At 40.8% G+C, this 18,213-nt stretch overlaps 1 protein-coding gene across 3 annotated transcripts in view; it reads left to right on the top strand.

The window, feature by feature from the left end:
- The window catches only part of GALNT9 (polypeptide N-acetylgalactosaminyltransferase 9), a 104,251-nt gene that overhangs the window by 77,996 nt on the left and 8,042 nt on the right, over positions 1-18,213 (top strand). For all 3 annotated transcript variants that reach the window (XM_007426103.3, XM_088135319.1, XM_088135318.1), the window contains 2 exons: positions 16,669-16,854; positions 18,020-18,157. In XM_007426103.3, coding sequence (XP_007426165.1) covers positions 16,669-16,854; positions 18,020-18,157 — 324 coding nt within the window. The remainder of the gene's footprint in view (positions 1-16,668; positions 16,855-18,019; positions 18,158-18,213) is intronic.

The raw sequence follows: 18,213 nt of genomic DNA, 5'->3' as shown, positions 1-18,213 counted from the left end.
ACCCCCCAGGACAGCATCACTGAATATGTTTGGCAAAATTGAAAACCAGTGGCATGCCAAAAATAACAAAATCCTAGCTCCAGCTTTCTGGATTTTTCTCCTTTGTATTTCTATGATTTAGAGTATTTTCTGAATCAGGTGCCTCCAGATGTGCCGTGCTTACATCTCATTGAGTCTGGGGGCTGCCATTTTAATTTCCTGGCGTTCCCTTGATCTACCAGCGCTCCAGGGCATTTTGGAAATTTAAGCTGCAACTCCCAAACTTTTTCTTGAGATAAGGATCAGTGCACGAAAGGCAAGGAAATAGGTGCCTTGTGTGCTGATGCTCAAAGAACAAACTCAAAAGGATTTCAGAAGCAAGACTTTCATTTATGTGACACATCTATTAATAATGCTGGAGCTATCAGAGGAAAACAGACCACTGTTATTAGTGACTGGGAAACCTTTTCAAAAGCTCCATTCATCATCCAAATAATTTACTAAATGGTCTGTGATTGAAACTGTTAATTAACTGGTGCAAAGCTTATTAGTGATTTTTTTTATTACTCTGTTCTTTTGCTTTGCCCAGTGGCAAAAACACAGAGGAAATGGCTTTAAGGGAACAAAGAAAAAAATGGGGGGGGGGATTCTTGGCCTTCCTGGTAAAATGTGAGGGCCCCAGGGCTAGAGATAAAGACCAGGTATAATAAAAGCTGCAGAGATGATGTGCAAATGAAAGCAAAAATGAACTTATGTCGTTTTAAAGTGGTTTTTCAAAATGTGAGTAGTAGCACGCTACCAAACCAAGGAGATCCTCCTTTCTGAGTGCTTGGAGAACCTTGGAGTGGTGATAGGAACGCCTCCTTTGCTTGTGGCTAATAAACAGAAAAGTAGGCTAAAGTTGCTATCTCTCTGGGTTGTAGACAAAAGGCCTCTTGAAGTGGTCCACTGTAATCAGGGACATTATTCTGAGTCTTCTCCAGGGAGAAGAGAAAATCTCTAATTAGCTGTATGATGCCTGTAACTTGATTATTGAACTGATCCATTTTCTGGGCTCAGGCAGTGCATTAAAACATAAACTAGTCAAACAGACTCATTTCCTAGAACACAGCCAAAAGAAGTGGAGCTCAGTTGAAAACATTCTTAGTATGTTGTCCAAATGCAGATAATAGGTCTTTAACTAGCCTGGTTGAGCCTATAATTTAGCCAACGTGCCTTTCTTACCCCTCTTCAATTTTTATTTGCTGCCACTGTAAAGAGCAGCACAGCTTTGTTGATGGGCTGGTCACTGTTTTGCAACTTCTGCCCTGACTCCTACTGAGCATCATTCAGGAGAGGCAAATGGCCCCCATCCAATATGGTGGAAACAAACTTGAGGAAAAATCTGGAAAATTGGGAATGATTGGTGGTGGTGGTGGTGGTGGTGGTGGTGGTCATGATGTTGAGGTTCCACCAAGTCGTTTTTGACTCCTAGCAACCACATAGATTTTCTTCATGATGATCTATCCCTAACCTGTTTTTTCAGGTCTTCCAATGGTGCCCTCATCATTGCTGTATCCAAGTCCAGCCCCCTTGCTGCTGGTCATCCTCTTCTTCTCTTTCCTTCCACCTTTCCCAGCATCACAGACTTCTCCAGAGAGCTGGTCTTCACATCATGTGTCTGAAGTAGGATAATTTGAGCATGGTCATTTGTACCTCAAGTGAGACTTCTGTGTTGATTTGTTTGATGATCCATTAGTTTGTTTTCTTGGCTGTTCATGATATTCTCAGGAGTCTTCTCCAACACCCAAATTCAAATACATCAATCCTCTTCCTGTCCTGCTTCTTCAAAGTCCAACTTTCACTTCCATAGAGTGTCACGGAGTACTGTGGCTTACACAATTCTGATCATAGTGGGAATAGACAAGGAAAAAAAAAATCAAAGCAATCCCCAAAGCAAAGTGTTCAATGGAATCTTTTATCAGCTCTGCTTTTGATGTGCCAGAAATGCACAACTCTCCTTTACCTGAGAGCTCCCATCAGATTTTAGAAGCATGCAGGCAACCACATTCCAGAAAGTCACAGAGAGGAACAAGAGAAAGGCTAACGTTTTGATTTCACTTCCATTTATATGGAAATTAGGATTAAATAGAGCTAAGTGGGGTAATTTAGTAACAAGTTTTGGATTCTCAAAGCTGCCTCCAGATGATAATGCCACCCCCCTGACTTTGGGGAGCTTTTCACTGCAAGGTTGGAGACCTCAAGTGCAGATGTAGTTGGGAGGGGTTCGTTTAGGTTTCTCTCCCACCCTTCTTTCTGAGATTCTTACTTAACATTATAGTCAATCAAAACACTTCTCATTTTGCAATTCAATTATATGCACGTGATGAGTGTTCTTTGTGGGTTTGCAATCTTCTGCTAGTTGTTGATCTCAGCAGAACTATGATTCTGTTTATTATGCTATTAGGGAACGAGATCTTCTGAACACTGAGAAATAGTCACTTAAAAGAAGAAACTGGTTTCCGGCCAGAAATGATTAGATTAGCATATTTTAATTAGGCTTTTATACTTGGCATACTTTAATTGAAGGCAGAAGTATATTTATTTACATGCTAATTTAATATGTTTCTAGGAAGGGCATGAATTTGGAACACCGCTCATATGAAAACTCCAAACAGCCATTTATTCTTTCTCTTAAAAAAAAAAAAAAACGGAGAGAAATGGAATAAACCCTAATTCCGTGGTAGGTATTTCATTATATGTCACTGCCTTCCTCCCAAAAAGATGGAATTTATCTACAGGAAAATGAGAATAAAAAGTACAGCAATTTGCATCAAATTTATACATGCAAACATGTATAATCAGCTGTAGATTTAGAAATAATTGCTATAAATCCAATAGAGACACGTCTGTCTTCCCCGGAGGGCTGAATGCTGACTGCATAAACTGTCTGCCCATTCATTCTACCACTGGGATTCTGTGAATTGTTGAAAGGAGAATTTTCATCTCAGATGTTCTGCTATTTCAGAACAAAGGCCATGTATAAAAGCCAAATATATTGGTAATCAGATAAACCTTCAATACCTGTAATCGGACAGTATCTTCCATCCCAACTAAAGTCAACCAGGTAGATGAGGGTTCCCAGAATCCTCTCCTTCACCATTTTGTTGCCACCTGAGACATCTGACTCCCTCAGGCTCATGCTTCCAGCCTTACATCTTCTGGTTCTTCATCTTCAGACTGGATAGCCCCTCAAATCAAGGAAGACCTCAAGCAGTGGTCAGTAGCTCCATAGACAATTAGAAAAGATGATCTGGAAAAGGAAGAAATGACAAACCATTTCTGAAATGAAACTCTATGGGTTTGTCCCTGAAGTCACAAAAAGCCAACCTCAGCTCATAGCAGTCTTTTCCTGAAGCTTAGCTCCAGCTGGCCAGCTTCAAGGGAACTTGCTTGCTTGGTTTTCTCACACACACACTGAGTATAACTGCTATGCTGAAGATTGTAGAGCAGAAGAGATGGTCTCTAATTTCTGTCACCAGCAGAGATGGGATCAAGGGCTTCATTCTTTGCCTTCCAGGAAGAACCTCCCAATTGCAAAGGTTCACCTTGTTGAATACCCAACATCTGGAGAAGGTACAGTCTGGAAGGAGCATGTATCTCTTTACCCAGTTCAAAAGTGCACACATCTTAACTGCCTTTTGCCCTGAGCTGCAGAGATACAAAGACTAATGGTTAGGCACCATCCAGTTCAAAGGCTGTTGGAATGCTCTATGTGTGTGTGTGTGTGTTGCATTATTACTATTGATATTTTAGATTATTATTACAATCTGTACTCTGGCTACATATATGCAAAAGGTATATATTCCAAGCACCTGAGATAGGGCTGGGAAAGACCTATCTTTACCTGGAAAAACCTTGGAAATTATTTGCAGAGGGGAGAAATATGAAAAGAACACTAGCTTGTACTAAATTTCTTCCTCCTTGTCGGTGCATTTATTTTAACACTGGCAGTTTGTTAGACTTCCATGTTGTAGTACTTTTCATACTTGCTCCAGATCAGACCCTCCAGGTTCTTCCGTAGTGAGATGAAGGAACAGGAGATACAAAAGCCCCATACTAACCAAGTTGAGCATGTTACCCAAACGAGGTTGCTAGGTCTTCAGCTGACTTGGTTAAAAGCATAGTAAGAATACAGCCGCTGCTATATTTCATGGGCTCGCCCCTAAATAGAAATCTCAGAATGAAGAAGAAAATGGGATTTATTTGATTTAATTAAACCTGAATCCAAATTCAGCTGATTAAAAGGGGTTAATAAGATTGCTTCCCAGGTGTTTTCTGGCGATTAAAAATATCCATTCAGGAAAAATGTTAACTGGAGAGAGAGAGAGAGAGCAGCATTCAACATTTAGAAATGTGGTCACAGTTTTGGGTCCTTGGTTTTGTCTAGTCCAAACTGGTTAACCGACACAGTGGCTAGATTGTTATTTCCGTTGTTTTTCTTTGATCATATGATTGTCATTTTCCTGCTGTGTTTATCCATCAATGCAAACTCTGTTTATAACAAATGTCAGACAGCGTGCCTAGGAGGACAGTTTTACATTTTTATTTTATTTTTTTTATTTTTTTTTACAGCTCTCAGAGTCAATGATTCTGTTTGCTCTCCTGCTGTTAATATGATGTGAACATTCAGGAAAGAGGTTTACATCGTGCTTAAGGATTGTCCAATAAATACAGCTGCACAAATTGGCAGCAGGCCCCACACAAACTCATATAAGGGGAAGATTAAAACAGGTGCAGTCTCCCCCTCTTGTATTTCCATAAGATCAAGCTGTAAGATCAGCATCAAGCCATAATAGCTTGTCACTAAAAGGGTAGAATGTAGGACCTTGTCTAAGTAATTGGTTAATTGAGTTGGATATTGGCCCTGTTTCCACAACACAAGTCAGCCAGCCATCTTGACGTCTTCGGTGGCTCTCTTTTGTGTTAGCTGCAGAGAATCCTCAATGTCTTGACCATCCAAGTTTCCTTTCTGGTTTTTCATCCTCCTGTAAAGGAGGCGGAAAGCCTACCACATCCACCTCTACTTCCTGCCACTTATATTTTATTCCTTGACGGGTGAAAAAACAAAACAGAACAAATTAAAAAAAATCATGGGGACATAATTGGAATAGGTGTCCCTCTTTTACCCTCCTGGATGTTGGTGAGGATGAGTGAAACCCGAAATAATGATGCAGAAGAATGCCTAAAGAAGTCCTGTAAAAACAGGGCCTCTCTAGGACTTTGACTTGGCCATGAATATTGTGAAGGGTGGTTGATGGTTTGCACAACTTAGGTGAGTTCGAGTGGGCAGAGTTAGTTTAACCCTATGAAAGAGTCGAACTAAATATAACCCAGTCTGGGTTACTGAAGCTCCAGAAAATATCACAGCCAGGTTTTCTGAATTCCCTTTGATCCTCTGGAATGCTTTTGAATCTTTTGAATTCTGGCTAAATATCTTTCCAACGAGATTAGTGTTGGCAGCAGTTACATCAAGTTGTATAATTCTTTAGAAAGATTTCAGGCTCTCCTTTATTCTGCCTCCTACATGCACACACCTTCTCCTCTGTTATTACTGTACAATTCTAGCTTGCATTTTGTTCCCCTACCTCCAATGTAAATTACACGTTGGTCTTTATAATATCACCCTGCTGCTTTGAATAACTTAGGAAAAAAATGAGTGGAAGTTGCTTGAATACACAGAAGTGATGATTTGCTCACATTACCATTAAAAAGTAATTTTAGATTCTCCATTATTGGCAGAGTGATCCTTTTGAGTGTGTGTGTGTGTGTGTGTGTGTGTGTGTGGTTTGTAGGCATTAAAATGGCCATGCTTTTGAAGGAAGCTAAGACATATCCCTTTTGTGTGTGTGTGTGTGGAATGGCTGGCAGTGATTCTGTGGTTGAGCAGAAGATCCAAGATTCAACCCTCAGGACTGGCAGCTAGGGGTGGAAGAAACCCTACTGAAACTTTGATGGTATGCAACAGATATTCAATATTGGACTTAATTAGCTGTATAGATAGTTGGACTGTATAGCTGACTTTGGCTCCAGAGTGACATTCCAAACCTTGGTGGGACCAGAGCCCATGTTGAGAGAGGGTTCAAATATTTTAAGAGATCCAAGGGTTCCATAAGCATCTTCAGAGCTTAAAAACACCCATTGTGTTTCGTGCACTCAATCTTCCTCCCCTCCCCATGCCAAAAGAACTCATTTGGGGGGCTCTCCCCAATCTAGAAGCTTTGAAGGGCCCCAGAAGGCATACAGGTGAGCCAAACATGACTCCCGTTTTGTCCTCATGAGTTAGAAGACTCCATATGAGGATAGATGATCCTGGATGCCCATCCCAGTGTCGTTCAGTGATGGTGTGTCTGGATATAACTGGAAAAATCCAACCCTTGAAGGGGAACTGTGTATCTTTGCAAGTCTGCATGACATTACAAGACCCATAAGATAGATGCCATTATGGATATATGCTGACCTAGCTGGACTAAAATAAAACTCCATGGTGTCTGTAGAGTTTCTCCTGAGGGTCTTACAGTTATATGGCATTTTGCTTCCACAAACATATTTCAGGAATACAAAGTCTGCCCTTCTGCTCCTCAGACCTTAGGAAATAGAACTTGGTGGGTGGAGTGTTAATGATCTTGATGTGCTGACAGGCCAAATAGTCTTAAATGGAAACATTCTCTGAAGGGTTTCACTCTGCAATAACAAGACTCTCTTTGAGATGTTACTTTTTAGCAAGAACCTACCAACCAGGGGTGTATTTCTTAATAGCCATCTATGGATATGCATATTTTTTCCCCTCCTGTTTGGGGGGGGGGGGACTTTTTCGATCTAACTTGCTAAGCAGGTTTTTTTTAAAGCCTTGCATCCTCCCATCATTAATATTGGAAGTTTGCTGATGCTAATCCATATGGTAGCCTTCCTCCACGAGTCCCAAAGGCCGTGCAATTAAGCTAGTAGAAAGATTATTAGGTAAAGGTGTGTGTGAGTATTTTCAGAGCTGCAGTTGTGTTTTTCGCCATTTTTAAAGCCAATTCATCTCTGTCTTGCGTTAAATGGTGGAATGCAGCTCTTTTTCCATATCAGCCTGAATTAACGCAGGTTCTTCTTGCCCTTTCTTTAGGATTGGGGCAGGCATGTTCTCTGCAATTAGGGGCTGCTCCTTCTAATAAATATTTAGGGCAGCTCGCGGTCTCAAACATCATGGCACATTATGGAGACCGTGACTAGCATTGCACGAAGATTCAATTTGGAGAATCTGTACAAACATGATTCGGTCAAATCTGCCAGTTAAACAGAATCTTTGACTCAAAGCAAACGCACTTCAATGGATGAGCTCATTCAGAAGGGCATTAGGGTGGTTTTTCAAATTGATTCAGTTAATCGAATTGAATCAGAACTGTGATGAGTCAGATCAGACTGGAGCTGGTCCACATCAATCAATCCACTGATGCCACCAGAAGAGGTGGAACAATAATTTTGGATCCTTTTTTTGTTGGCTTGTTTCATTGGAGGAGTAGGAGGATAACGAAAATAGATGTCCTAAGCCCACTGGAGGCTTAACACAGTTTTACTTCTTGGACTTAACATGACAATTATAGTTCTATGATTCAGCCACTTATTGCTGAAATTCAGCATTGCAAACTTGGAAGGTTCTGAAAACATGAAAAAGCTTTTGGATAGCCATATGTTGCCCGTGAATTTCGGTTTCCCCATTCCAGCTCTTTTTATCCTCACAGAATCCTTGTAAAAAAGTTTGGGGCTGCAGTGAATGTTTGCGTGATTGACTACCTAACAGTCTCAAGAGCAGGCTGAGAACTGAACCTAGATCCCTCTGGACCAGGTTTGATGCTGTAATTTGGCTTCCCCTAGGCTGGTTCCTCTGAATGTTTGAAATTAAAACTTGGGTCATCCTTGACTATTAGGCATAGGGGCTTGGTATGGTAGGAATTGTGTTCCAAAGCATCTGGAGGCACCAAGTTGGGGAAGGTTGCTTAGATTGCCCCAGATCTCAATTATGGTGGAACAGCGATGCTAGAAGGTTTGGAAGAAATCTATTATACAGAAGACGTCTTGGTAGTTGTGGATAGCTTGTGTCCTGCCAAAGCAATAGTCCCCATCAGGGTCCTACTTTCCCTCTAGGAAGGAACCCATGGCAGCAAAAATTGTTCTACCTCTAAAGGTTCCTCTATGGATCCACCCCAGGACCTTCAGTGACCATCTTCTTTAAGCCAAAGAACCTTTCAGACCTTTGGAATGACATCTCTCAAGCGGGGGAAAGAGACCTGAGATTATTCTACGCTCTCCTCGTGACCATTTAGGAAAGCTAGGGGCCAGAAAAGCTCCTCCAAAATGCACCCATCAGCTGTATCCCCTCTTTCCATACAAAGACCACAGGCCAAGCCTGTGAAAGTGCTGCAAAGAGATTAGCTTTGCTGTCGTTACGATACGCATCTTATTTCAGGGTGCTTGCCTTTAATAGCCTATTAAATAGAGGCCGGATATGATTGGCAGAGTAGCAAATAAAGTGTAGTCGTAAAGTTTAAAGACTTGAGGGGGAAAGAAGAGTTACCTTGCTTTTGTTTTGTCCCCCCCCCCCCCGAGATAAAATTGTCAACTAACCCTATAACTGAATCCTCTTCAGCCTCAAACTCTCCTGGGCCCTGAAAATTGAGAGCCTAATAGGGTGAAGAAATGTTTAGCATCCGTTGTAATTCTGTGACAGATCAAATATGCTGTTGGACAATACTGCTCTCCTCCTTCCACTATCTTCTGGTCCTCCTTTGCTTTTATCAGACCACAATTGATCTTTATGTGTTGTATTAGAACGGACGTAACAGGCTACAGTCTCTTTAGCAATGGTGTCCATTGTGGTAGCTAAGTCGTAGCTAAAACGCATTGGGGTTCAGAGGCGAATGACTGAAATTGCTATGTTTATCTGGAATTGGAGCTATCACAGGTTAGGAATAGAACGTAAGACACAGCATTCTCTTTTGTTCTTGGGAGTTCCACTTACCTCTCGTGGCTCAATTTATCTTAGGATTTAATTCTGGAGTGCCCAGCTCGGTGTCAGCAATTATTGAAAGCTGGCTGGTTTTGAAAAGCTAAATAGAGTTTGGTGTAGTGGTCAAAGCATCAGGCTAGAAACCAGGAGATGGTGAGTTCTAGTCCCGCCTTAAGCACAAAGCCAACTAGGTGACCTTGGGCCAGTCCCTCTCTCTCAGCCCTAGGAAGCAGGCAATGGCAAACCACTTCTGAAATCTTGCCAAGAAAACTGCAGGGGCTTGCCAGGCAGTCGCCAGGAGTCAAAACTGACTTGAAGGCACACACAGGAGTTGGATCTGGGTAGTAGGTCATCCGAGGTCATCAGGGCATTCCAGGGTTGCAAGCTAGCCCTAGAAGTTGAAAAAACATCTCTCAAGATGTCAATGGCAAACTGCTTCCATATTTTTGCCCCCAAAGTCTACATAGATAGATAGCCCCATAGGAGTAATCAGAAGTCATCTACTCCAGAGAAATGTTACATTTTTTAAATGCTAGATAGTCAAAAGACCGCACATTCCTATGCATCTCCTTCCTGCTTCATTCAATAGGTCTTTATTAGTCTGGGACTGTAAATAAAGTGCATTAATGAATGTATGAACGAATGGGGCCAGCTCTAAGCTTAATATCCACATGTTCCTTAAATAATTTAGAAACTGAACTGAACCGAAGCTGAACTGAAAATACTTTCAGTAGCAATGGGGGTTTGGAGGATGGAGGATGGAAACAGTCAAGGCATTGAACACCCCCCCCCCCCCCAATTGTCTCAAATATTAGCCATTGATGCTGGTTGTGTAGCATTTCAGTGTTATTAGGAAGTCATTTTGCTTAAGGTCATTAGCATAAATAGATCAGCCTGGTAGAATTTGCATTGCAAAAGAACATCTTGAGATAAAGAAGGCCCCTTTTGGGTCTCATCGTCAACAACTACATTTGGGTAGTTTACACACCTGAAAAATTTGCCTCACATGTTCTGTGTGCGCGCGCATGCATATGGTATATAACTGAGAGTTTTGCAACACAGGCCCACAAATGTTACATACCCACAGATTTGTACAGAAATATACAAGCCTATGTGCAATCTCTGCTTGCACAAACTCTCTTTTGTGTCTTCCTCTTGAAGACCAGTTTGGAAACAACATGGTTTTGCACCAAGGATGCACAAAGAAGGTTGTGAAAGGAGAACCGAAAGGCAAAACTGACAGTGCCTTTAAGATATGGGTGTTCTCTTGGCCCAGGGTTTCATGGACCTATGAGCCCTTTTTCTACAGCCTGAAGGACCTCCTCTAACCCTGGAGCTGAAGATGGATAGCCAGTGAAATCATGCTAGGAATTAGTGATTCCAACCACTGTTGGGGGGCTGTATTTTTCCATTGACTGACCACTATTTCTGTCTGGCCACACATCTTCATCAGATCTTCATCTTTGAACATTCTGTGTCCACCCACAAAGACCACAAAAAATGTCAAATACTGTTTTTGTGTATGTGTGTGCAACACTTCAAGTACGTTTTTATGCATGCCTTTTTCCTAGTAGTTGCCCCGCTCGCAAGCAACATTTCCAGAGCCTGATACATTCTGGTGTAAATTCCTTATGCTCCTTTTTATCCATTAGTTCTTTTTATCAACACTTCCTTTATTTATTTATTTTCACTGTGTGGTCTAAGCGTCTTGAAGACTTTGATTGAAATGGCAGGATAGGAACATTTTAAATAAAATAAAATAATAGTAAGTCAGTATTGAAACTCCTCTGGTGTTCCATGAAATTTCTGTAATCCTGTCCAGGCTGAAATTGGAGCCTTTAAAATTTCCTCTGATAATATTGGAACCTGACTTCTATGTTGTCTTTCTGTGAATGGATCCATCAGAGAGATTCTTCATTCTGCCTATGCAATTTACGTTGCCAAAACTCTATTTGCAACGGGAAGAGAAAATTATGGTCTTCACAGAGGAATACAGTTTTTTTTAACAGCTTCAAGATATTCATTCCTTTTGAGCACATAAACTGATCTACTTCTAAAAGACACTTGGCTTTTATTTCCTTTTCTTCAGACTGTACTTTTGGGGGGAGGGGGGCAAATGTGTAGCTAAAAGAATGCTGAGCATTGAACAGCAAGAAACACTTTGCACTCATCCAACGTTCAGAAGTAGATTTTCTCGTTTTGAGTTAGATATGGGCTTCTTAATCCCTGGTTGAGATATATGGCATAAGGCAGAAGGTGATTTTCTTTTTTCTTCTTCTTCTTGTCCTTTCTTGAAGCAGGAAGGACAAATAAAAAGAATACAGCAGAGATCTGTGAAGTTTGAGCCACTGGGTTGCCATTTCATGTAAAAAGTCTTTGAGGCTCCTTCACAGGGATGGGTTGACTTTGAGGCCAGCAAAATACAACTTGGCTAGGGCAGGAATGGTACAAAAGTTGCCACTGAGAATGGCCACCCTGTGCCAAATCCCTTTCTGCTCATCAACTCCAGTAATTGAATGGCGATCAGTGTGGAAGAGAATTAGGGCCATCCAAAAAGTAGGAAGCAGGTCTAGCCTACTTTGGAAGCTCCCTAGAGAGGTATAAATAAAAATTATGAAAGAAATGAAATAAGGAATGTTCTAAAATTCATCCCAGTGGACTACCAAGAAGTTGTGAGCTTCAGGGATGGGTGAAATATAATAGAGGAAGAAAGAGGAGAGGAAATTAGAGGAGGAATCAGGAAAAATGATCTTCTAATGGCTTGTAGGAGATGTCCACAAACTCTTCTGCAGGTGGGTCCACCTGTATTCATCCTGGCGAGTAGGTCTGAACCAAAGTTATGCGCTGGCACTGTAAGTTGTCCTGTCTTAAGCAGCTGGTCCTGAACAGCAACAATAGAAATGAACATTCTGCCAAGGGTTAGCTTGCTATTCCAAACGATCCCAACAAGAATTGAGGAAAAGAGGCTGAACGAGAGGTGAAAACTGATAAGCAGTTTCATCTGGTGAAACGAAGGAGCGAGGATTAAACTTAAGGTTTTACAAGATGTAAAGGAAAGAGGAGGTGCCAAATCTGAAGTGAAATCAGGTCAGCTGTTTGACTTGGAGTACAGATGGAATTTTAGCTCATATGACAAGGTTGCATCTATGGAAGGAAGAGGACTCGCAGAAGACCTACATAAATATTTTTGGGTTGATTGACAAAGAAGCACTACAAGTATAAGAAACCACTCTGTTAGAAGTAGCTTATTAAAAGTGTGGGATAAATTAAAAAGAGAGAGAAATACAAGCGTACTCCTCTAGCTTCCATATTAAATATGTGTTTTCATGAAGAAGAATATGTTGAGTAATTGGGCTGTCTACTGTAAGAAAGCATTTATGAGTCCAGTCCTAAGTTACATTGCTCGGCGGTGTAAGACAAGCATGGTTCATTTGAGTTGGAATGTATCTTGGTATCTTTCTGTATTTTTGGGTAGTATCTAGGTTTTAAGTAACATGCCTTACTTCCTTTCCTCCTTCAAATATAATTGATTGTTTCAGAAAGACAGGAGATTTAGTTGTCTTTACAGAAAAGAACCTTAGCTCATAAAAAAAAGATCCGTTTCAGGTTATTCTCTAAACACACCGGTCACAGGAATGGTGTTCTTTGTGAGAATTGTGCAAAATGGATTTTTCTTTTTTTTTCTTTTTGAGATTGGATTAAAGTATGTGGGTCATTTTTAAAGTACCTTTTTGAAATCTTATCTTCTACTCCCTCACGTTGTGCCAGACTATTAATTTGCCTGATTTATCTCTCTGCTCATAAAACCTGGTTCTGCACAGAGATAAAGACTGCTGAGTGCAAGATTCTCTAGGAAATATTTCAGTTTTGTCATGATTAAGGGATTTTCTTCTATAAGGTTAACAAAAGACTGTCTCCTTCTCTCAAAGTCATGACTTCTGATTTTTCCCCCCCTTAACTGCAGGTTCTCTTTCTCTCTGTAAACTTCCTTTGGAAAAGCTAAAAAGTTTACAAAGATTCAGCAAAAGCACTAAGTGCCATATCCATTAGTGTCAGCTCTAGAATCATATATCTTTTCCTGCTCTTCCTGGGGCTTAGAAGACGGAATCCTAGTACAAATAGGATCAGCAGTGAAACATTTCAGGAGGTCCTTGATAGATTCCAGCCATCAATTGTTACCCTTTCAGAGCCTTTATGAATGTTCTGTGAATCTTCATAGTTTCTCCATCACTCTTGCTAATAGCAAAGTCAAGTGGTGAATGCTTGTAAAGATTAAAAAAAGCTCATCAGAAAATCAGAAGTTTTTATTATATAATTCACACACAAACACAACACACACTATACATATATATAAAATTTGTTGTTATATAATACCTATTATCTCTTGATAGCGTCTATCTGTGTTCTCTTTCCTTCCTTTCCCAGGCTCTCTCCTCTCTCTCACAAATCCCACCCATCTTTGATTCTAACCCTGCCCAGGGTCTTTGTGTGTGTGTGTGTGTCACCCACCAACTGGATTAAGAGGCTCTTGCACAAACTTTCAAGAGTTAGAGCTTGGTTTCAGCACTGTATGTTCTAGCCAAGTGTGGCCCTCAGACCCAACAGTTACATAGTCCCGCTTTATGGTTTCTGAAATGGACCCCAGTAATGGGGGGCTTACTGAAATCCATAGCGTGGAGGGGAATATTGAAATGCATAAACTATGAAGCATAGAATTGGAGGCTATATTTCTGTAGAGAGGTGTGTGTCTGTGTAGAAGTGTGATGCTTAGGAAGATTGTTGAAGCATCTTCTTAAGCATCATACATCATTAGCAATCAACATCGATGGGCAATATTTGAGACAAAATGGGGAGGGGGGTATTCAATGCCTTGACTGTTTCCCACATCCATCCTCCAAATCCCCATTGTTACTGAAAGTATGTTCAGTTCAGCTAGGTTTTTAAACCATTTAAGGAACATATGGATATTAAGTTTAGAGCTGGCCCCATTCCTTCATACATTCATTAATTCATTTTATTTACAGTCCCAACCAGCAAAAGACCCATTGATTGGGGTAATTAGCAGCCCCATATTTAAACTCACATTTATGCTTTTGTTTACAGTTAACCAAAGAGCAATATTTATATTGGGAACAAATTACTGAGATTGCTCCTTGTCCTGGCAGGATCCCTTCTAACTTGAGATCTGTTGGGCTAGTTGAGAACAGCCAGGACTGAGATCAGAGCTGATGCTTGAAGTTGTCCAAGAATTGAAGTCAGAAGGTGGAAAGGATTTGTAGATCCCTACTAGCACCCAAGGTGATCTGTAGGTATTTTATGAGGAAGGGAATGTATTACCCTTCATCTATCTTCCAACCAGCAACCCGGTATAGATATATGAAAGATATCTAGCATAGGTTTCAATGCGGACATAATGCTGCAATTGACCAAATGGATTTATTTATGTGACCAGAGAAACATTATCCATGCTGAAGCCATTCTTCATCTCTTTTTTCTCCTTAGGTCTATTTTTTTTTTTTTTTTTGAACAAGGTAGAACCCTGGAAAAAATTACATCTTGCTTTTTTCCTCCCTCCCTATTCTCATTCCACTGAGATTTTACTTTTGAAATGTCTTTTTCCAGGTTAAGGTTTCAAAGAAATTCTCAGGGGTGGAATATAGTGTTTGGGCCCTTATTTAGTTACTGTGTGGCCAAGAGGAATATATGAATGGTCTAATTTTTCATTGTGCATTGATCCTCCCTCCCTAATTTCCTCCACGTCAGTTTCATCTCAAAGAGACACATCAGAAAGGAATTCATCTCAGAGGGCTTTTTCAGGACAGGAAGCTTGAGAACCTAAGTAAGGTGTCAGGGAAATAGAAAAATAGAGGACAGAGAATTACAATGCCAGAATATGACTTTCTGCACCATCAACACTAGAGATAGGTTTAAAAAAAAATTGCAAAGAGAAATCTGAAAGAGGTTTTCAAGCACTCTGAGAATGAAGTAGAAAAACAGAATCTTCTTTTGCAGAGGAAGAAAACTTGAGAAAGTCAGATTTTGGCATAGGTACCCGTTTCTCTGGTCCAGAGAAAATTTAGCTTCAATAAATAACTATTTATCTTGCATTTATAGATGAGTTGGACCATTTCCCTTAACGCCGCGGTTTAGTGCTTTTTTAGTCTCAACATATTGCATTACCATCCATCTTGGGAGGGTTATAAATATGTCTTATGTAACTTTAAGAAAAATGTAGGAAGCCCTGGGCTGTAGCAACCAGAATTTTTTTTTATGCAGGATATTTATGTGATGCCTTCATTTGCAAATGAAAGGAAACATATTTATCTTTTTAATGAAGAAACAACCTCATCAAACCTCTCTATATCAATACTGAAATTCAGTTTTCAGCGTTTCTTGAATTTGAGATAATTGCCTTTGAGTACGTCTAACCCTTTGTCCATTTAATCTTTGAGGGGGGTTTTACATTGCCTATAATACAAGGATGAATGTTTCATTCGATTTTATTTTAGAGCTGACTGTTTGGGGAGATCTTTGGCTAAGGTCAGGGGTAGAAATTGCACCCGTGAAACCTGAATCAGCCCCCATGAAATCTGAGAAGAATTTAGATTTAGAAAAGGTCTGGATATTTTCCATCTAATAAAAGTAACTTCCTTCCTTCCTTCCTTCCTTCCTTCCTTCCTGTTCCTCATCTCCCTCCTTCCCTCCCTCCCTCCAAAGTTTCATCCCCTTGCATATAGATTAATGGACACTATTTCCCCACAATACCTTTCATTACTCAAATGCAAATTCAACTGGCTGGTGATATACTGTGCAAATCCTAGGAGATGGCAAGCAGGAAATAAATATCATTTCACAAAATAATTTTTAAAAAACAAACGTGTAACGTTCAGGCATTCCCATTTGTGAAATAATTCCTCTTTATTGAGAAATATGAGAAGAGAGGTGGCCGGTCAAGAATATGCCCATTTCAGGGGGAGCATGAGAGATCATGAAATGTTGCGAAACAATTTATTTGGGAGATGTTTAACATGCCCCTAAAAACAATGAATGGATGCAGACAGATCCTTTACAGAAAAGGCAAGCTTACAATGAAAAAGCAGGAGGAAATGAACAAGAGGTTTGCTGCCCTAAATTGCCTATATATAGGAGTTTCATTTGAAAGTAAGATATTTGCTGGAATTCTTGTGGCGGTAACTTTTGCCTTCCTTCTAATAAAACGAATGGAGCTGTTAGATTCATTCTTCCTGCCACTGCACTACTACATTATATCACTGTGATGTTGCAGGCATCAAGTGTTCCAGACTGTGCGTGGTAAATCAAAGTATCTGTCACTGCTCTTAGTCAGCATTGCAGTGAAGGCAGGATTATCCATCCCAAGTAGCTAGGTGATCAGTCAAAGCCAGTTCAGAGTAAGAGACAGAAACGATCGCCCTCACTCTGAACTGGCTTCGTGGTGTCAGTTATAGGATGGCGGTACCCGACCAAATTAGAACACTTCTCAGCCTTGTTTTTGACATGGAAGACATCTGACACTGCATTCCACAGCTCGTCCATAACTTCAAAACAGGAGCCGCCCTTTGCCCATGCTGCAGTGATGCTTAATTCCCTCCCTCCACCCCTCTCATCCCTCCCTCATAATGCGCTTAATTTTCCCACAGGTCTGGCAGTGTGGCGGGAGCATGGAAGTCCTGCCTTGCTCCCGGGTGGCCCACATTGAGCGCACTAAGAAGCCTTACAACAACGACATCGACTATTATGCAAAGCGCAATGCCCTGCGCGCTGCTGAAGTTTGGATGGATGACTTCAAGTCCCATGTGTACATGGCATGGAACATACCAATGACGGTAAGGGGAGGGCGAGGCGTCTTTCCACAATTGGAACATTCCTGAACTCTGACTTCAGCCAAGACCCCCAGCTTACAGTTTCCAAAGGCAACTCTTCTGTAATAGTTTACTGTAAACCTCCCAGAGTCACTCCACAGTGAGATGGGCAGTGACCGATCTGAAATATAAATCTAAATAAAATTCTTCAGAATTCCCATTTCTACCATTTTTCTTTCTTTTCTTTTTTAAGTTTTTCTTCCCTTTTGTTTTTTGCCTGGGAATTCTGCAGTGCTGTTCTCGCTCCCACGGGGAGGGTTTATTTGTAGGTTTGTTCTTTTGAAGGAGAAAAAACAGAGAAACAGAAAAGCACCGGCTGCTTTCCTTTTTCAATTCTACTCTGACAAAATGATGAACCAGCCCAGCTTTGAACTTAAAAATGCCCAGTGTGAGTTTGGGATTTCTCCACCTGTCTGTGGCATAGATAGATGTGTTAGTACGATATGGGGGGACACTGGATCTTGAGGATGTGCATCTGGGCAGCAACTTTGCACATTCAAGGTTGCAATTCATTTTTTACTGAAGGTTTACTGGAGCTCTTTAAGTTGAAAACATGGCTCTTCCAGAGGATTTGAGGGACTGTCCTATCATGATGCCACGTCTTCATTTTCTAATTTTCAGCTTTGCCATTTTAATTGCCATTTATGTTTCGATTGGTATCTTCTTTTTTAAGACTTAATTTCTGTAAGCCCCTTGAATCTGGCTGGTTTCAGGCAGTTAGATCACCTTGACAAAGGGAGAAATACAACAGGTAGTGTGGCACCAGATCTGCCATTATATCTGTGTCCTTGAATTTCTGCCTGCTAAGTCTGAGGAATAGACTGGGAGAAGCCTGGCCACCACCATATTCAACCTGGTGAAATGTTCATTGCCCTACCTCTGAGTTTTTGATACTGCTCCCCACGCCCACAGTTTTACTGAGATTTAATTAATATTTATTTCTTGTTCTCAACAACATCACTAGATTCAGAAGCTGCTTACGTGGCTAAGAGATGAAGGAGAGAATTGCGTAGGTTGGTAGAAGAATGGGGCTGTAGACAAAGCCAACAGTTGTGTTACCTGGATAACAAACTGCTTGTAAAACCAGCCTAGTAGAATTTTGTTTTGCTGTTATGTCTTTGTTCCACAGAACCCTGGAGTTGACTTTGGAGATGTTTCTGAAAGGGTTGCTTTACGGCAGCGTCTTCAGTGCCGGAGTTTTAAGTGGTACTTGGAGAATGTCTATCCTGAAATGAGGGTTTACAATAATACCATCACATATGGAGAGGTAATGTATGAATTCCTGTCTCTCAAACCTATTGCTCAATGTTTTTCTAGTCTGAG

This window comes from Python bivittatus, unplaced genomic scaffold (genome assembly GCF_059951505.1).
Source record: "Python bivittatus isolate LINGU-HERP-01145 unplaced genomic scaffold, Pbiv_v1 ctg000100_np1212, whole genome shotgun sequence".
NCBI lineage: Eukaryota > Metazoa > Chordata > Lepidosauria > Squamata > Pythonidae > Python > Python bivittatus.
This window is presented reverse-complemented; position numbering and strand designations above follow the sequence as displayed.